Source organism: Citrus clementina, unplaced genomic scaffold, assembly GCF_000493195.1.
Source record: "Citrus clementina cultivar Clemenules unplaced genomic scaffold, Citrus_clementina_v1.0 scaffold_3, whole genome shotgun sequence".
Taxonomy (NCBI): Eukaryota; Viridiplantae; Streptophyta; class Magnoliopsida; order Sapindales; family Rutaceae; genus Citrus; species Citrus x clementina.
Genome location: NW_006262339.1, coordinates 42909745 through 42930765, shown reverse-complemented (window position 1 = coordinate 42930765; position 21021 = coordinate 42909745). Strand labels below are relative to the sequence as shown.

Below are 21021 nucleotides of genomic sequence, written 5' to 3'. Positions count from 1 at the left end.
TTCCCAATTTCTGAGTCGCCGGTTGAAGCCATTTTGTCCTTAAATTTTCTATCAGTTGGGATGCCTTCTCTAAACATTGTCGCAAGAACAGATCTCGATTTCGAATTTCTAGCATTGATGGAAGAGTCAAAGTTAAGTTTCCTTTTAACATTTAATGTTTAAGTAAAAGTGTTAGTTTTGTGACACTGTTTCATTTATCTTTTTCCTTTTTTTAATTTTAATAGGGAAAAATTCATTCATTCGAAGACAAATATTACCACAATTGAACTATAATAGACTTCCTCTAAAAAAAAAAAAAAAAAAAAAAAACTATAATAGACTTATAAATCACACTCACGATGAAGCTAAAGTGCACATAAGACATCATCTAAAACCATCTCTTCACATGCACACAAATCTCTTCAACATGTTAATTTTGTCGGATCCATGTCATCGAATAGTATTTGTATTAGGTTTGAATTTAGGGTTCTCAACACATAAACTCATTTATTAATAGACGATTAACTATTCAATAAATCATAATACATTAATTATTCAATAAAATTATGCAATGTTTGTCGCATTTAGATTTAGAATTAATGAGGATATAATTTGACATACAACACTATTACTGTTTTTGCAAAAAATATAACGTGATTATAATTGTTAAGATGTTTAATAATTGTTTTAGATTAGTATTTGGAATTACAGAAACAATTAATAAGCAATCAAATGTGTGTCCGTATAAAGTACACTTTAAGTTCAACGTCCCCTATCAGTCTCATACATACTTGCAATTTCATTAGGGACCAATATGATACAAATGGAAATACTATGTCTTCTTCTAGAAAAACGCGAACAATCAGGGACGTACATGGTAATCTTCTAAAAAAATATTTACCCGCGAAGATTAGTAATTAGATTAACGAACACTAAACAGAACAATGTACAAATCTTCCCCGTTACAAATTATCTCCAGACGACAAGAAACTGGGGTTCGTTTATAATTTGTAAACGGGGTCCCACCCCCGGAAGGTGATTTGATTCCCCGGATCTCACAGACATGTGGAAAATGCTTCCAATGCCAAGTTAGCGAAATTATTGGAGAGAATTAAATCAAAGTTGAGTTGTGCTGCAAGACAAGAATCTAACGCGTGATCATCAGAGAAACATCTGAGCTTTTTTTTTTTTTTTTTTTGGAGCAAGAAAAATGTTTGGGTGCAAATGCTTTTATTGGAACGAAGTTAACAATATGTCTCCAACAGAACCTGGAACCTTCTCATTGCCTGCTCCACTTCCCACCTGGCCTCAAGGTATCACAAATTTTGGATTAAAAAGACTTGATTTTTTGGGCGAATTCGCATGTGGGGTTTAATTATTTTTTGTGTAGTTCTTTTTTTTCGGTTCCGTTGATGGGTATTTGGTATTTTATTGTAATTAGCTTATTGGGTATCTGGGTTCTATTGAATTCTACCCTTATGCGGCTCTGGATCATTGGTCGTATTCACTTCATTGATTTGTTTATTTATTTTGTTTATCGCATTTATGCCCGTTGTCGGTGAATGTTGTTTCTCTGGGCTGCTTTGAGGTTCTATAAAGGATAAAAACTTGAGATGGCTTGGTGAATGCTCAACAGTTGACCATTTTCTCGTTCTGTTTGTTCCCGTAAGTCGGTTAACGCTTGTTTTGTCATTTTGGCCGTGTGCAATGAATTAGCGCAGCTATTTCACTGATTGCAAGGAAAACGAATTAAACTTTGTAGATCACATTAGAACAAGCTTATTCAGATGGTGACTTGGGTTATTTTGTGGTTGCGGATTACGGCTATTAAGAATGAAAGTATATTCTCAGTTTTCTCATCTTTCTTCTTTACTATTGTGCGCTATATTCTCTCAAATTCAGTAGCCACTAACCCCATCTTTTCTGCTTCTCTTCTTTTCTTTCACTTTCTAAAATTCTTTTAGTTGCTTTTCCTGCTGTTTTGTTTCTATAGCAGGTGAAAATTTTATCAATGATTCATCTCAAAAAAGACTTTTACATCTTTTGTGACCATAGAACTCTTGGTGCTTGGAGCGTCAGCATTCATGTTGAGTTGAAGTACTTGATTGGCAGTAGCAAGCCTATTATTTTAAAGGACATTAGTAGAAAAGAATTGTTGACAGTGTCCTGAGCAACCTGCAAACTTCATGTTGTGGTTTTGGCAGATATTGTCATTTTTTGTTATTCATCTTTCGGTGCCATTACTGAACTGAGCATTTTAATTTATGTGATGCTTTGTCAAATTTCAATTGCTCATAATATTGTATCTCCAAATGCTGGAAGTTTTAAATAATGTCAACTACATGAAATGTCAAAACATTTTTCTTTTGGTTTTGCCTTCCTGTTATCACGTTGAACAATGTAATTGTGTGTTTGCCTTCTCAGGTCAAGGATTTGCTTCTGGACGAATAAATCTTGGAGAAATAGAAGTTTGTAGAATTTCCAGGTTTAACTTCATTTGGAGCTGCAATCTTTTGCAGAGCAAGAAAAAAAGTGCTACATTTTATGAACCAGCGGGAATCCCTGATGGATTTTATAGCCTTGGTCACTATTGCCAATTTGACAGTAGGCCTTTGAGAGGTTTTGTACTTGTGGCCAGGGACTTGGCTTCCTCTGAGGCAGAAGGAGCTCATACCTCTAACCTTTTTAAGTCACCAGCTCTTCAAAAGCCCCTTGATTATACATTAGTTTGGTGTTCAGATGAAGGAGGCCAGGGGAACTATGAAGGCTGTGCTTTCTTCTGGTTACCTCAGCCTCCTGATGGCTATAAGTCCATGGGATTTTTGGTTACCAAAACTCCAAATAAACCTGAGTTGGATGAAGTTAGATGTGTCCGAGATGATCTAACTGATAAATGCGAAGTTCATCACCTTATATTTGATGCCATATCTAAATTCTCAAGTTCTCCATTTTCAGTTTGGAGCACAAGACCTTGTAACCGAGGAATGCTGGGTAGAGGTGTTTCTGTGGGGACATTTTTCTGCAGTAGCAATTGGATATCAGGACAGGAGTTGAATATTGCATGCCTAAAGAATTTAGATCCTAAGCTCCATGCCATGCCAAACTGCGATCAGATTCATGCGCTCATCAGGAATTATGGACCAACTGTATTCTTTCATCCTGATGAAGTTTATTTGCCATCTTCTGTTTCATGGTTTTTCACAAATGGTGCACTATTGTACAAGGCCGGGGATTTGGTTGGTGAGGCCATTGATCCTAGTGGCTCAAATTTGCCTAGCGGTGGGAGAAATGACGGAGAGTTTTGGATAGACCTACCAAGTGATGGCGGAAGACAGATTGTCAAACATGGAAACAAGGAAAGTGCAAAACTTTACGTTCATGTGAAGCCCGCTGTTGGTGGAACATTCACTGATATTGTAATGTGGGTTTTTTGTCCCTTCAATGGGCCAGGTACTCTGAAAGTTGGAATCATGAATGTTGCTTTTAGCAAGATTGGACAGCATGTGGGTGACTGGGAGCATTTTACTCTCCGCATATGCAATTTTACTGGAGAACTCTGGAGCATATACTTCTCTCAGCACAGTGGCGGCAAATGGGTGGCTGCTTATGATTTGGAATACAGAGAGGGAAATAAAGCTATCGTTTATTCTTCGAAAAATGGACATGCAAGCTTTCCTCATCCAGGTACATATCTTCAGGGATCTGAAATACTTGGGATTGGAGTGAGAAATGATGCTGCTCGGAGTAATCTATATGTGGATTCAAGCATCCAATATGAACTTGTTGCTGCCGAGTATCTTGGAGAAGGGGTCGTTGCTGAGCCTAGTTGGCTGCAGTTCATGAGAAAGTGGGGTCCAACTATCGTTTATGATTCCAAAACTGAGCTAGATAAGATAATCAAGCTTTTGCCCTTGATGATTCGGTATTCTGTGGAGAATGCAGTTAGTAAGTTGCCATTGGAGCTGTATGGCGAAGAAGGTCCTACTGGGCCAAAGGAGAAGAACAACTGGGTGGGCGATGAAAGAGGCTAGGTTCATGGCAGACTCCACTTCAACTGCTGTTGTTGTGCTCATACTAAGTTACGGAAAAATTGTATATTAGTCATAATTGTATATATATTAAAGATAAGAAGGGTGTAGCTGGCATTCCAAGCAAGAGCTCCAGGAAGGAAGGTTGAAGAAGAAGAATCTGCAGAGTGACATCTGAGTTACAGATTTGTTTGTTAAAGTATGAAGAAGCATTGTGCAGTATTATTTATCAGAACAATTAGAAGTAATTTTGCATTGGAACAGGTTAGAAGAACAGATTTGATAAAACGGTGTGTGACAAGTGCAATGAGTTTGTAACACAGCCTAGGAGATAGAGGGAAAGAAACTAAATTTTTTGATGTCTTTTATCCAATACTTCTCAGCTGATTATTTGAAATTTTCTCCAGTACAATAGAAGTTGTGTTGCTTTGAAAACCTACCAAAAACGGCTTTATGGGCTTTTCTCGGACCTCAATATTTGGGCTTCATGCATAATTAAGAGTGAAGCCTTTAGCACCCCTCTAAAATCCTTGTAACACCACTTTTGAATTTTATTTCTTAAAATACATGAAGTTGTAAAATATTAATCTAGGATGCCAAAAAATTCCTGCAAGTATAGGGACCCATGGGGGTCCATTATGTTAGGATTGAGTATTTGGTTTAATTTTATTTGCTTTTTATAAATTTTTATAGTCGATTAGATAACTTGGGTAATGGGTATGGATATAAAACACTAATACCCTTACATGTAGGGGTGGACATAAACCTACAACCCATGGGTTTATTCAAACTCAAATCAAATTAAATGGTTTGGGTTGGGTAAATCATGAAAATGGGTTAGATGTGGGTTTTATATAGAAAATCATTTCATTATGAGTTGGGTATGGTTTACCCATGGGTCATGGACAAAACCCCAACACTCAAATTTTTCAAATGAAATAAATGAAAACAAAATAAATGAACACAAATAAGTGAAAAGTCACCATTAAATTTTTTACGGCGTGATCAATTGTCAACAGTTAGAAAATGAAAATAACATGTAAAAATAAATTTAAATTAAATAAATATTGTTGTAAATAACATAATTTTTTTTCTTATTTACAAATATAATTCCTCCCACATGGAAGGATCATTATAGAAAGAGCAGGTGACTCTACTAGTGATCAATAATAACTCGGCTTGGACTGGGTCCGATATGCTAGATGGCGGCTAATTTTTTGTCAATAATTGAATGTAATGCCCATATTAAGCCCTGTACAAAACGTTGCTTACCATATAATGAAATTAGAACATAAAGCATACACACTATATAATATCATAATGTAAATAAAATTAAGCATATAAGTAGACAACATAACGCAAAACTACCAAAACGATAAATAAAAACAAATATTGCATAATTAAATAAATAACAAGTGGCAAATTTTATTATTAGATTGTTAATGTCATGTTTGTGAAAGTTTATTATTAAAGTGTACGTTCTTATTTATTGAGAAATAATAATTTTTGTGATTAAACTTTATTTTGATTTTCTATTATTCTTTAATTTAAGGATTAAGTTATTGTAAAATTTATAATTTTTGTGATTAAACTTTATTTTGATTTTCTAGTATTCTTTAATTTAAGGATTAAGTTATTGTAAAATTTATAATTTTTATCCACTATAATTTTTATATTTTAATAATTAATAACAATTAATAGTTATTATAATTTTGATATAATTAAATTTCATTAAAATAAACATTATTTTGATAATAAAATTCAAACCAAACCCAAATGGTTTGGTTTGGGTTGGGTTAAAAATATTTGGGTTGGTTTGGGTTGGATCTAAATTTTTATGGTTTGGTTTGGGTTGACTTAAAATTCAACCCAAACCAACCCATGCCCACCCCTACTTACATGCTCGCTAAATTCATTTGACAATTGGCTACTTATTTTTTTTAATTTTTTGAAATTTAAAATTAATAGTTAAATAAATAAATATTAAAGTAAAAAATTAAAAGCCTATAACATAAATATTAGCACTTAACAACTTAATAATCGGAATAACAATCTAATATGATATTATCCTAAACGTTTACTTAGAGATTTTAGTCATTTAATGGACTTGTTATTTACCAGATCATTTAAAATTTTATCGTAATTAAAAACAAATGACAATAGAATAATATTTAAATCATGGTCAGTTGAAAGGAGAGAAGGATAGACAAGGAAATATCAAAGTAGAGACTTCTTTTTTTTTTTCGGATCCAAATATATAGTGATGGATTGATTAAAATTGAACTTAACAATCATAAAAATATAATTAATACTTACCTAAAATTAAAAATAATTTTTAAAAATATTTTAGAATAAAATGATACATGTTCATGTTGAGCTAAATAATTAAAGTGTCATTTTTTTCTTTTTTAAATAAATACAAATGTTAAGAAATAAAGTGAATATAAGGTATAGAAAAAAGGGACGAGGATCTTTAATTTTTATTGAGAAATTCCCACCTTTTATCCGTTCAAACCTTTAAGGCAAACCCTATCTTACATGCATGTAAGATACATCCCCCTCACATGAATAGTGCATGTGTGGGACCCACACACTATTCATGTGAGAGGAATGTATTTTACATGCATGTAAGATAGAAGGACCCAACCTTTAATAGGTAAAGTGTATGGGTATTAATATTCCTACATAATACTCGACCCGTTGCTATCGCTACTAACCATATATTAAGATCAACCATCTTACCATCAAAGTTTCCTCCAAAAGAAATATTTGTCTTAAGTTTTGATTTATAAAAATCTTGAATTATTATTTTTTAATTTTATAGTGTATATCTCCATATTTTAAATTCTTATAAATTAAAAAAAATTCTAAATTAATTTTTTTCTAAAGAAATTTCATTAAAGTGTATTATTAAAATTTTTTTTAAAATAAAAAATGATTAATTTAACTCCAATTATTTAATATTTCAATTAAAAATAAGATCTATGAGAAATTTTGTGGGCGTCGAAAGACCTACTCAGCATAATTTATCTCGAGTTGACCCATCAAATTCAGCCGAGTGCTCAAGAGTCTAAAACTACTCGCTTACAGAAAAAAAAAAAAAAAAAAACCTTAATACGGTGCAGCCGGTGCGGCGGTGCCCACACAATTACAAAGATACAAAACAAACAAATAAATAAATAAATTTTATTTAGAGAAAAAGAGGGAAGAAATGTTAGCGAGAAGATTGAGTTCTTTCTTTAAGAGCCCTCCAACTTCAAAGGCGTCCAGGTGCAATCCCTTTTTTTTTTTTATAAAGTTTTATAAGCAAATTGTCACTTTAATTCGTGGGGATTGGAGAATTAGTTTCTGTTGATATTATATTTAACTGGGTTCTTCGTTTTCTTCACTTTATATTTGTATTTTAATTTTGCGTTTTATCTTATGTTGTTCTGCTTTGTGGGGAAAAAAAATTGTAGCGGCTGATTTTATGTATTAGTCTCAGTTGGATAAAGGGTTTTATTTTTTGAATATCGGAACAGGGAAATGTCAAGGACTTAAATGCTTAAGATGTTTTGCATTTCTTATATTATTAGTGTTGTTGATTTTTTTTTTCCCAAAAAGTGTTTTTTTCTAATACTATTCGTTTTTGCAGTGCAGCAAAGTCTGTGGATGAAGAAAAAAGCAAGTCATTTGGTCGTAAAGCAGTGTCCTTTGTCTTGATTACTGTTACGGGTGGTGTAGCGTTAAGTGCCCTTGATGACCTTGCTATTTATCACAGCTGTAGCAGGTATATTTTCTATTTTTTGACCTGAGATATCCATTGAGTTGCAGAAACTCGTAGGCTTTTTACTATCAGTTAGACAATCTAAGCGGTAATGAGGTTGCATTTTGCTGCGTTAAGGACGATTTTGCTTGTTGTTGATGCATCTGAAAAATGTTAGGCTCAGGGCTTTATATCTCATTAAGCCCTTAATTTGAAAGATAGCTCACCTTGGATGGGTTTTATTGGCCATTGGTTTCTTATACGATTCTTTCTGATTAATTATTTTTTTTAGAAACTTACTTTTAACTTATTCATATTAGTAGAGCTTGACTGGATGGATCCTTACCATATGAAAGTTATCAACGAGCTTCTTATAGACATTTGAGGAACTATATCATGTTCTATTCTTTTTCTTTTGCCTGGATTTTTTCCCATCATTATTCTTCTGGTTGGAAGCTGAAAAGTGGATAACATATGTTTAATTTTACTTTGTCAAGTTCACCATGGATATAGTTTTTTGGTACCTATGCTAATGATCATAAATGGGCCGCCTTGGGTTACCCTGTTTTGTTTTCACTGTTATCATTCATGTATTAATTACATTATGCTGACTTTTCGGAATGATCTCCTGTTCATCCCATGTTGAATCTCTGGAACTGACCCACTCTTTTCTTAGGATTAGCGACCTGTCTTGTAGTTGTAACCCTATGCAATAATGATTCTCTGTACTCAAGTTTATGTAGATAGCTTTTGTGGATTCTTGTTGTGTTATTTCTCTGCTTTAGGCATTTTTTGTAAATCACTAGCCAAATATTAATGCTGGCAGATGAGGGGCAAGAAGCAGGGTAATGCTTGTTGTCTTCTTAATCTGTAGTTCCCTGTGGAAATCTTTTGCAAGATCTAGTTTGTTAAAATGATAAGCTATTTATGCTTCTCAAGTTCCTTGTATAGAAACCAGAGTTTGTATGTTTTATTGTTCATAGATTTAAGTCCAAGAGAAGGTATCTGAAGTAGGGTTCTAAGAACATATAACATAGTTGAAAACCAAACATTATGGAGAAATGAGTAAATATTTCCCAAGTCCCCAAAAAACAATGCCCCTGATCTTTCTCTAGCTGTTATGATCAAAATCCAGCCATGATAATTCCAGCTTTGTTGACGCTTACGAATCAGTTGTCATTAGCTGAAGTACATTAAGGTTCTCAAATACATGGTAGATGGAAATTCCTAAAACTGTCCAAAGATAGCTAGGGACCTGAGGAGTGAAGAAACTTGCTGACTGGTTACTAGTCATCCTCTTCAGCTTAGTATCTTGCCTTAACTGTAACAATAACTTCTGATACTGTCATCTTCAGCTTTAGCAGATTATGTTCTCGGTCACTTACAGACACGATGACTCGAAAATTGGGATGTTGCAGGGTTCTACTTTTATGTGCAGACCACTTAAGGGTCAATTTGTTGTTTAGAAGCTAACCTTGTTGTTTAGAATATGAAATATGTTATAAGATATCTGTTGGCCTATCATACAGCCAGCTGACAGTCTTTAATGCAATAAATATCTAATAAAATAAGAAGAAATGATTATTTTTATGTGAATCTACGAAATAACGATGCATATCACTTTATGGGATTCTGGAAAATAAAATTGTCCATTGTCTGTCTGCTTTCCTCACCCCAAGGATGTATAATGCTGTGTTTCATTTGTTTTTGGTTTTTTGATTCTGTATTTCTCTAAACTTTCTTCTTGTTGAAGAGCAAAATTTTTTCAAGTTGAAAGAAAAAATTTGGTTATTATTTTACATGGAAATGTGGATATAACGGTCATGTTTACCGTTTCCCCATAACTTCTTAGCAAGGCCATGGAGAAAGCCAGTAAGAATCAGGCAGTCATTGATGCCATTGGAGAACCAATAAAGAAGGGCCCATGGTACAATGCATCTCTTGCTGTAACTCACCAGAGACATTCTGTGTCTTGCACATTCCCTGTGTCTGGACCACAAGGCAATGGGATCTTCCAGCTGAAGGCAGTTCGTAATGGAGGTTTGTGCTTTTTTTTTTTTTCTTCGCCTCCTCTAATTCCCTGTCTTGTTTTTGTGCTCATACATTTGACGTATGATTAGTTGCCTGCTCGTCTTCTGTGCCATAATTTATTTCTCTTTGAAAGTAAAAAGCAAGAGAAGTGCAAAAATGCAATTTCCATCAGCATTATGTTAGGGATTTAAATTCTTTTTGTTTCAGTTAGCGGGAGAGAGATTCCAAGTTATATTGATTGATTTCTCTCAGTTACAAACTTCAGCGATATTGTATTTTTCTCCTTGCTAGTAAATAAATGGTTTTGTTTATTTATTGATACTTTTACAGATCCCGGCTGGTTTGCCTTTCTGGGGCCAAGAGACTGGGAAATACTAATAATGGATGCTCGTTTTCACGTCCCCGGAAATGAAGGGCAGCAGCAAACTTTAAAAATTAACCTATTGGATCCTTTCTCACCTTCGGATTGTAAGGCCTGCACCGACTGCAAGACTCAGGTATCATAGAAATCTGAGAAGAAATGAGAACGGCCATACTTGAAAATAAATTAGAAGTTTGGTGGATTATATTTTTCAATTTTGAAGTCTGTTTCTGTTTCCTCTCCTGCGATAGTGATATGAACTAGAATGGAGAAACCTCCAATATCTGATGTCCCCATCAGAAGATAAATTTTGCGAATTTACTGTAAAATAAGACCCAGTTGGGTAGGTTCATTCGGTATAAATCTTTTGGAATAAATGCTTTTGTAATGCTTTGCAATATTTCTATAAAATAAGACCAGTTTGGTACGTTCTATTTTTCGTATATGGAAAATGGAAATAAATCTTTTTGGATTCAGAGAAATTGTTTCTAATGTATGTTTTAACTTTTGTTGAATGTTTTAAGGGTTCTTATCACTTGTGTCCTTGTAATTTATCGAAAGAATCTCAAAGATCAGAAATTTTAAGAATGCTTCACGATAGTCCTCAATTACAGTGTGTTTATTCAAATCCTTGACCAAGTTCAGTTGTTAGTGAGAATAAGTGAAACATGATTAAACTTGCATCTCATTCTTAGTTACTCAAAACATTGAATATGAATATAGGTTATTTGAACGAAGCAAACGCAACTAAATACTAACGAGGACGTAAATGACGCATTTTAAAAGTTTTGGTACCATAAGAACAAATAACAAGGACTCAAGTGATAAAATCTGCATATTAATTATAATTACTTAGTGACTAAATAAGTGATCAGTAATAACTAATAAAAGAGGTTGGTCAATGGTCACTTGGTTGGGTGTAATTGGTTGGAAGATAAGAGAGGGGCTTCTGTTTATGGCAGCTGTAAGTTTACAGCCGGCTGTTACAGATCCAGATCAATTATAGTAAGTGGGACAAGATGATTTTTGAATGGACTGTCAATTAGACAAAATGTAAATGTAAATTGGCAAGACCCGCTGTTTATAAGGTTATTTTTCAAATCTGGAGGTTTGACGTGTCAGTAAAGCAGCAGGGGTGGCGTGGAAATTTATAATGTTGTCGGTGTATCAAATTATGGCGGCACCCACCACAACAGTTTGAAAGCCAAGGCAACAATGGACTCTGTTCCCTGGGCGCACGACAAGGCCGCGCCCCGTTGAAGTCTCGGAACAGAGGCCCAACTGCCACGTTGCGAGGCACCATTTCACGGACTTGAAGGGCGTCTATTAATTTCCGGAACTCAAAAGCCCCGTGAAGTTTTGGTGCCCTTTTTCCAACTTTTGGATTGATGGATGATGATGTCTCGGTCGTTCGAGTTGAGCTGTCTACGTGCCTTGATGTTGGCGTTGAACGTGTGCGTTGTGTCTCTGACGGGTGGGTGGACCCGCACGTGTCACACGTTTTGTGTCTAACACGCGGGTCCCACTCTGTCGAGTGCTTGTGATGGCTTGTCCCCACTCTTGTCGGGTTGTCGTTTGGAGCGTAGAGGTAGTTGGCCCTTGGCCGTCTCTTTTTGGCTGCCATATTATATTAACTCTTTCCAAAAATATGCTTGTTTTCTCGCGATACGATATTGAGACTTTGGGCCTACTCTACGGGCTGGCCCTGGCCCGCCTTTCTCATGCCAATATTACCATTATACTTTAGTTTAGGATATACCAGTAATTAATATTGATTTTAGTTTATGGTTTATGAGAAGATTTAATTTTGAAGTGGTGCTTGATTTTCACAGCTTTCTAAGTTAGTAATGTAATAATGCAAAATTTGATTTGAAGCCGAACCAAAAAAATCATTTTATCCTTTAAACCAATGAGAGATTAAACTCCTGAAGACAGATTAAAAATATGGAGTTCTAGATTGATTGATTTTATTTATTTATTTATTTTTTTTAATATTATTGGTAGAGAGAGGGGGACATGGTCAGACTATTTAATTAATATATTTTGGACTTACTTGAGCCCATTTACTAATCTCATCGAACTTTGTTTTTGTCACATTTTGTTATTGATTTAGAATCCCAAAAATACCCCAAATTTTAAAATCCGGGTGCTTGAAAGCTGAAAGTTTTCTTGTATATCAATTTCAATAAGGCAACCACTCTCAGTCATCTTGGCAACTAGAAGTCTAGAAGCAACAAGCAAGCAATCAATGGGAGCAGAAAAGAGTAATAAAATAGAAACCTGAAAAAAAAACAAAACAAAAATCATAAGGAAAAGATAAAAACAATGAATGGAGGCGCACAAACCAGACATGTAGACCCCACTGTAATCACCACCACCACCATCTCCGTCACCACCAAACCTACCTTTCCTTTTTAACTTCTCCATTCTTTTCCAATAATACCCTCCAAGCGAATGCAAACACACCCCAATATCTTTCTTCTTCTTCTTCTTCAAAACCAGAATAAACTCTTTGCATTATTACATCACAATCTGTCTTCTTGTTACTAAAATTTTGAAGCTTTGAGAGAAAGATTGAAGCTTTTAAGAGAAAAATAGAAAATGTCTGCTAGTGGGTCTGTGTCAACAGTGTCAAGGGATGATCATCTTGTGTTGTCATCTGAGGATTCTTCGAGCCCGGTTGAGTCTGAGCTCGAGTTGGGTCTTGGGTTGAGTCTCGGTGGTGGTGGGTTTATTAAGGCTCAGCAGCAAGCTTCAGGTGGTGGCGGTGGCGGCGGTCAGTATGCAAGGATATTGACTGCTAAGGATTTTTCTTCTGTTGTTTCTTCATCTTCTTGTTTGTCTTCATCGTCTTCTTCGTTGAGCAGAGGTGATTATGTCGCTGCTGGCACCAAGAGAAGTTCTGATTCTGTGGCTGCTGCTAACGGTTCCAGGTAAAAGTTTTTTATTTTCAATTTGTGCTCAAGCTCTTTTTTTCAGAGTTGAATTATTGTTGCTTATGGTTTGTGGCTCTCTGTTTAAGTTGTGTTATCTCAGGGTGATATGCTGTCTCGCAATTTTCAATTTTTCAGCCTAAACAAAATAGGTAGCTTAATTGATATCCTAATTTCATAATTAGGGATTCGGATTTCCCTGGAAATTATGCTGGGGGGTTTCTTATCCTAATGTGGTGTTACAAAGAGAAAAGGCTTGACAGGGGTTGATTGATATGGGTATGGCCTAGATGATTATTTAAGAATTCATTGCTTAAGAAATAATCATGGGGAGCTATGGGCGTGGTAATCGTCTAGTATTTTGTGACCGGATTGCTCTGCCTTTCCGTTTTCCCTGCTGTGCATGGATGCTTTTTTTTATTTGTATTTTGTTGTGTCCTTCATTTAATTTTCTTTTTGAGTCCTAAACTGCTATGTAATCTATTATTAACTTTATCCTCATGGATCTGGACTACCAATCTGAGATGTACTAGATCTTGCTTCTATGGATTTAGCTTACCGTTGCTTTATTCACAAGTAGCAGCAAGCATAGTTGTCAAAATCTTGTCTGAATGATAAAATTGGACAGAGCTATGTCTTACATTTTAGAAATGATATTTCTTCTTTTAAAAATCATTCATGTAAGATTGATATAGGATTATGAGATCATAGAATTGGATCAGCAAATGTGTCGACAAATACTTGGAATGGTGGCCTTTTATACCGTTTGGCATTTGAGAAAGTTGCTCATTATAGAGATGAAGAATTGAATTTAGACCATGTACAAATTGTTTTACGTAGAAGATTGTTATATGATCAAGTAATTCTTAATTTTAACCTACAATACTATTCTGAAGATTTGTTCACTGACCGAGGTAGGATCACAATTCTGATAACTTTGGTGACAAGATAAAGATAGAACGATAAGGCATCTTTAGTTGACACTTGTGGTGAATGCTTTGCATGGAAGCATCATCATTCTTTTGACAAATGGCACTTTGGGACCTTACCAATTAGTGCATTGAGCTTCGGTGTATGATTGCACGATATCATTGTCCTGGCTGAAGCTGTTGTGCGAGTTTCATATTTGAACCAGGCAGGCACAGTAGGTCAACAAAAATTGTTTGGCGGTTCATATTGACAACTTCTTGTGGTTTCTAAAGTCTTTGGAAGTACTTATCCACTGATAAATTTTTGAGTGGTCATCTGGAAATACCCGAGTAATGTTGAATATGTCATTATCATTCTTTAGGCAGTTACTATTTTCCTGTTGAAAGTGATTGTTGAGCTGATTACTTTGGGGTTTATACGGTACTGATGTATAAACTGTCTTTGGTTCAGTAAACATTATGCCTCATCAGTTAATAGTGATTTCTAACATTCTTTTCATTGTTTGACTGTATTGTGTGACTTGGAAGTTAGAACTCAGGCTGATTTGCTTAGTCATACTTGTAAAGATTAGGCTATGTCATGTGAATATTTGAACCTTAAAATCAATGCCGGGGCCTGAGGCAGGTGATTAAGAAAGTTGTCATGTGAAACTCCATTCCTTTTATGATATTTCTCTGGCACTTGGCTCTTTGCTGATATGATTGGTTTTTGTTGTTAACATACTACTCAAGTGTCGTTGGATTTAAAATGTAGTTAGCTATGAGGTCTAGAACCTTTTCTGTTTGCCTAAAACTGATTTTTTTTTTTTTGGTCCTTTTAAATCTTAATCTTGAGGCAGCCAAGTTGTAGGATGGCCTCCTATAAGAGCTTATAGAATGAACAGCATGGTTAACCAAGCAAAATCAGTAGCCAGTGAAGAATACAACTCGATGATGGAGAATAAAAGAAAAAATTCTTTGGTTGAGAAGACTACTGATGTCTGCAGTAAGAACAGTGCTAGTGCTAAGGGCAGGACTTCCCCGTTTGTGAAGGTGAATATGGATGGAATTCCAATTGGAAGGAAGATTGATCTGAATGCTCACGGCTGCTATGAGAGCTTAGTACAGACTCTGGAGGATATGTTCCACCAGCCAACAACTCGTGAGTTTAAATTTTGCTCCATTTTACCTGTTTTAGCGTCGGTACACATATTTCTATTGGTCGTCTTTTCCTAAATAAGAAGCTGTGAGTAGGTCGAATCTTATGTTGAATTATTAACATAAAGATCAATCAGAAATGTAGATGAGCTATTTGCTTGCGTGCACCATTGACCAAATTTTTTATGCTTCAGGTGTCTAATTGGCATTACTTTTATCCTAATCAAAATTTGTGCAAATTATGGAATTTTGAGTTCCTCCAAATCCAGGCCTGTACTTGAAATTCTGAGGAAAATCTAAAATTCCTTAAAACATTAAACTGATAAAGTTTCTACTTCTGTGGTGAGGGATGCATGTTCATTGAATAAAAGTTTTTGTTGTCAAAGTAAATGTGGTTTTTCGCTGACAGCAGCATCATTTGTGTTATTAGGATCAAGCGTACAGGAGCCAACAAGACCCTCAAAACTTCTTGATGGAACATCTGACTATGTGCTCACGTACGAGGACAAGGAAGGAGATTGGATGCTTGTTGGGGATGTCCCATGGGGGTATGTATCATCAACATGCTTCTGTGTAAATATACTACACCCTATCCGTATTCAGATGACACGTGTGTCTGTTTACTCTTTTTTTTTTTTTTTATAACTGTTTTCTAGGTCTGAACTGAAATATGGAATCTGAAGCTTCTTAATGTGGTGGAATAATAGTTGACAGAGCATTAGAACAATCAATTGTCATTGACATTTTATTTGTATAATACAGCAGGTCTCCTTGATATGAGGATAAGGACTAAATCTAAAACTGTTTGGTAGCCTCTCTCTGTCTCTCTCGATCAAGTTTGTTAATAGTTAGGAACCGATGAACAAAGGGTGGCCAATCAATGGCCATTCAATAACTATTAACTAGAATGGAATACCATTATAGGATAGATAGATCATATGGGTCAATTTCTCATTGCTATCCAAGGATGCTTATCGTGTTGAATTTTGATCAATTAATTACCCTTTGGGTGTCAAAAATTTATGTCCATTAGTCTATATCTATGTCCATTAGTCTATGTTTAAGATATTTGCAAATAGAGTTTACTCCTCCTCCAAGCAAGTCTAACCACAAGGCAGATCTCAAACATTATGCTTCCGAACTACTTTGTTAAGTGTTTTGGTTGCTCTCTGACAAGGGCTTTTTGGTCATGAACCTACAATCACATGTGAGAGAGTGATTCCTTGTTTTATGTTTGAGTATGGCAAGTTTCAAGGTTATCTGATGGCAGTTCTGAGAAGAGCTACAATATAGCACACTTTTAGTCCTATATTTATTTGTGCCCATTTATGGATATACATGATCATGTAATGCAAGCATAATAAAGGGGGTCGGAATCTGGAATAAGAAAGTGAGGTAGAAAAGATGCTTCATTGAGTCGCATATGGATAGATATTAATTAAAGCTTCTCTGCATGAAGTTAATTATCTTTGTTTTTTCTTCTCTATTAATCTCTTAATTTTTATGCAGCATGTTTCTTGGCTCTGTTAAGAGGCTCCGAATCATGAGGACATCTGAAGCTACTGGACTTGGTATGCAGATGCATAACATAATGATTTACTGATGGATACATTATATTTGTGCATCCTAATTACATTTGTCTATTTCTTAATTTTCAGCTCCAAGGTTACAAGAAAGTAATGGGAGACAAAGAAACAGGCCCATCTAGCCTGTTTTCTCTTAAGCATGATAAAAACATACTGCATCCTAAAAGGAGAAAAAGAGATACGAAAACAGGAAAAGCGTTTTGACTAGTAAAAATTTGCCCTCTACGGCTGTTTGTTTGTTTTGTGGTTGCTTTATTATTTTACTATACCTATGTTCATTCTCAATATTGGTATCTGGCAACACTCACTATACTTTCTGGAAGCTACAAGCCTCTTAGTATACAATATATAATACCTACAAGCATATACTTGAATGGACGTTGTGTTTTAACGCTGTATATATCAGACCACTTCTATGTTTTTGGAATTTGCTTCAGAAATGAGCTTGCTCTTCCTTGTCGATGGAAGGGATGATCTTGGTATTTTTGTTGGGTCTATTGGAATTTTTTTTTTAAAAAAAAATCTTCTTGTTGAGTATATAATTGTATACAACAAATGGTTTGAATTCACTGACTGAGACTTCATTATCTCTGTTAGACTTGTTGAAATTTTGTACTTTTACCATGATTCTTATTATTTGTAGCGAATTCTCTTAAATTTGTCGAAATTTGCAGAGTACTGCACTCATATGAAGTTTCGAAGTATGGGAACTTGTAACTTCAAGTATGGGGATAGCAATCCTGTCTCTTGACTTGACAAAGGTGGTTTAAGATGATTGAAACCGTAGTTTTCTTTTGTCTTGCAATACTGCAGAAATATTAGTACCACAATCATCTTCTATTAATTTATGGGCACAGCATCTTGCTACACAAAAAAGAATGGAACTTTATTTGCAAAGCAAAGTCGATTTTAATGTACTCGTTGATCTCCCAGACACCAATATGAACCAGTGATTACAAACATGAACAAATACAATTCTACATACAAAAGAAGAATGTGTTGAATAAACTGACAGCCTTAAAGGAACCCAAATTATGTTCCTACACAAGGCCACTTACAGGCGATGTGCTGAAGACTAACTTCTCTTTGTTATTTTCATATCTGTTGTCGTTGTTGCTACTGCTTTTTCGTCGAGGTTTCGCCTCTCCCAGCATCGTTATGACATCCCTCATGGATGGTCTGTCCTTGGGGAGTTTGGCGGTGCAAAGAAATGCTATTCTAAGGACTAAGAGCATCTCCTCTTGAACATGCTTACAGTTTCCTACATTGGGGTCTAATGCTTCTTCTAAGTTTCTGTTGTCCCTAATCTTCATCCTAATCCATTCAACAATGTCTACAGATTCTCCAAACTCAGGATCTAAAGGCCGTCTTCCTGTCAGAAGCTCCAATAGAACCACTCCAAAACTGTATATATCAATCTTTTCATCTACTTTCAAGGTGTATCCATATTCTGCCAAGAAACCATAACGGTATTATAAATCTTAATTGCAGATTAGATATGTTTCAACGTACACAGACCTCTTTAACAAATATTAATAAATAGTTCATTAGTCAAGGGCAGAGTAAAGCCAGCAACTCACCAGGGGCAATGTATCCGTAGGATCCAGCCACCATTGAAACTGTCTCATTCTTCCGAATCATCATCCTTGCCAACCCAAAATCAGCAATCCTTGGCTCGAGATTTGAGTCCAGCAATATGTTATTTGACTTGATGTCCCGATGAATAATGGGTGGGTAACAATCATGGTGGAGATATGCAAGCCCCTGTGCCACTCCAAGTGCTATATTATATCTTGAAACCCAGTCAACAAGCAATCTCCCTGCTTGCTTGCCATGCAAGGCTTCTCCAAGGCTGCCAAAATAATTTCATACAAGAAACATAGCATTCTCCGGATCCCTGAGTAATACTGACTTGGGAAGAATAACATAAACGATCCAGCTTTCCCAGGACATTAACCTCTCCGACAAAATCACCACTGCTTTCGGTTTCAAGATCAGCTCTTGATCTCCATAACTTTTTAACTGCCACAATTGTGTTCAATCGTGGCATCTCAGCCTTGTAAACGATTCCTGTTGCTCCCATTCCAATCACATTCGATTCCCTGATGCAGGCTAGAATATCAGCACTTGTAAAACCAAGCCTCTGGAATGCCATTAGTCTCCAGGGCCACTCTCCTTTCCCCATCTCCAATTTTTCTTCAAAGCAGCTTCCATTTGCGTTCCACCTTTTATATAGAGATCGAGCACCAAAAACTGCTATTCCAACAGCGAAAAGAGAAGAAATTGCAATCATCCATCCAGCTATGATGTGCTTTGCGTGTAAGCTCCTATGGCTCGATGCAATTGGTGAATATCGGCTGCATGGGTGAAGGACACCCCCGCAGAGACCAGCATTTCCAACAAGATCACCTGGGTTTATTGTTCTAAGCACACCATTTGCAGGAACGGGACCTTCTAGCCTGTTATATGAAACATTAAGAACTTCTAAGGCTGGAGAGGCTCCAAAATTTTCAGGTATCCCACCAGTGAGAGAGTTATTGGATAGATCAAGAATAGCCAATGTTGGCATCATGGATATTGCTTTTGGAATATCTCCAGTTAGTTGGTTGTTTCTAAGATTCAAGTTTACTAATTTTGCACATGAAGCAATGCTGGATGGAATGCTACCAGAAAAATAGTTCGATGAAAGATCAAGAACAGAAAGTGAAGGACAGTCCTGAAACTGATCTGGGATTTCCCCTACTAAGTTATTGTTTGATACTATAAATGTTTGCAGATTTGGAATTGAAAGAATCGTGGAAGGAAGGGAAGATCTGAGGTGATTTCTAGAGATGTCTATAAAAGAAAGTGATGTGGAAGAAGCTATATCATCTGTAATTCCTCCAGTGAGACTATTGTTTGCCAATTCTAACCTCTGAAGCTTTTCCAGTCTGCCAAAGCCAACCGGAATTGTCCCAGAAAGCTGATTGTTCTGCATTCGAACACGAACAAGTGAATGACAGGTTGATAAGCTGACTGAGATTGGACCTGAGAAGGCATTGTTGAAGAGAATGAGCTTGGTGAGATTGCCTCCATTGCACAAACTTGCCGGGATCTCACCAGAGAATGAGTTGGACGATAAATCCAACCATTGCAATGGTGAATTTTTGCCGAGATCAACAGGCAGTGGACCTGATAAAGAGTTGTTCCAAAGCTCAAGCACCTCCAATTGAGTCAGCCCTCCTAGTCCGGCAGGTACATGGCCGGACAGCTGGTTGCACATCAGATTCAAGAGCTGTAAATTTTTCAGCTGTGTAATCTCAGCTGGGATTTCATGTGATAACATATTATAAGATAGATCCAGCAACTGCAATGAAGTAATGTTGCCAATTTCTGCTGGAAGCCTGCCTTGAAAGTTGTTCTGATACAAAAACATTATCTCCAATAGCTCAAGCCTCCCAAGTTCAGCTGGAATCTTCCCCCCAAGATTACCAACGGCCAAATCAAGATACTTCAGGTTGGTAAGATTCCCAAATTCTACTGGGATTTCACCTTCAAATTCATTGTATGCAAGAATCATAGTCTCCATGGATGAAAGTTGCCCAAGCTCTCGCGGTATCTTGCCAGTGAGATTATTCCCAGATAGGCCAAGAAACTTCAGCTTTTGCAGATTCTTGAATGACACTGGAATTGAGCCTTGAAAGAAACTTCCCCTGAGATCCAGAGTCTCCAACGAAGTTGCATTTCCAAGATCCTCCGGTAAAAATCCCGAGAAATTATTGCCTGAAGCATTCAGGAAAGTCAGTCCAGCTGCTCCGCCAAGACCAGCAGGAAAGCTACCATTAAGGAAATTCTGACTCACATCGAAGCTCTTCAATGAAGTAAGATTGGCTAAAGAGTTAGGCAATGATGAAAAGAGCCCATTGCAGCACAAGTTGAGAGAAGTGAGGCTCTTTAGCCTCTGGAAGTGATCTGATACGCAGCCGCTAAGATTCATGTGGGAGAGATCAAGCTTCTCAACAGCTCCATTGGAGTTGCACCACACTCCTGTCCAATTGCAGTGAGCTGAAGGCAACTTCCAATCATGAAGGCTATTTAATGGATCAACAAGACCAGCTTTGATCGACAGCAGAGCCAATAACTCATCATTCAAGGCAGTTTTTGCAACCACCTTAGCAGAACCAAAACAAGTACAGCCAATGTAACAGTAGAAACAGAGAACCAACAACAGAATTTTCAACTGCATGTTGGTTTAGTTCATGTCTCAGCTTTCCATCCTTGTATGAGAAGTAATGGGAAGAAGATACAGATTG

The 21021-nt window shown here is 36.2% G+C and overlaps 4 protein-coding genes across 4 annotated transcripts; 3 read left to right on the top strand and 1 right to left on the bottom strand.

The window, feature by feature from the left end:
• Positions 1-618: 618 nt before the first annotated feature.
• On the top strand, positions 619-4543 carry LOC18046551. Its single transcript, XM_006443668.2, has 2 exons — positions 619-1292; positions 2404-4543. Exons 1-2 carry the CDS (start codon positions 1190-1192, stop codon positions 4008-4010), a joined length of 1710 nt encoding a protein of 569 aa, XP_006443731.1. The 5' UTR covers positions 619-1189; the 3' UTR covers positions 4011-4543.
• Positions 4544-7010: 2467 nt separating this feature from the next.
• Positions 7011-10583, top strand: LOC18046550. Its single transcript, XM_006443667.2, has 4 exons — positions 7011-7277; positions 7642-7776; positions 9605-9792; positions 10114-10583. The coding sequence occupies exons 1-4, from the start codon at positions 7219-7221 to the stop codon at positions 10287-10289; spliced, it is 558 nt and encodes a 185-aa protein (XP_006443730.1). The 5' UTR covers positions 7011-7218; the 3' UTR covers positions 10290-10583.
• Positions 10584-12155: 1572 nt separating this feature from the next.
• LOC18046549 (auxin-responsive protein IAA11) lies at positions 12156-17211 on the top strand. Its single transcript, XM_006443666.2, has 5 exons — positions 12156-13077; positions 14846-15147; positions 15574-15691; positions 16653-16714; positions 16802-17211. Exons 1-5 carry the CDS (start codon positions 12746-12748, stop codon positions 16849-16851), a joined length of 864 nt encoding a protein of 287 aa, XP_006443729.1. The 5' UTR covers positions 12156-12745; the 3' UTR covers positions 16852-17211.
• An 89-nt stretch (positions 17212-17300) lies between these two features.
• Positions 17301-21021, bottom strand: LOC112100137 (MDIS1-interacting receptor like kinase 1). The gene is given in 3 exon segments (XM_024188507.1): positions 17301-18179; positions 18310-18659; positions 18661-21021. Coding segments are annotated over 3 exon segments (3054 nt in total). The 5' UTR covers positions 20955-21021; the 3' UTR covers positions 17301-17769.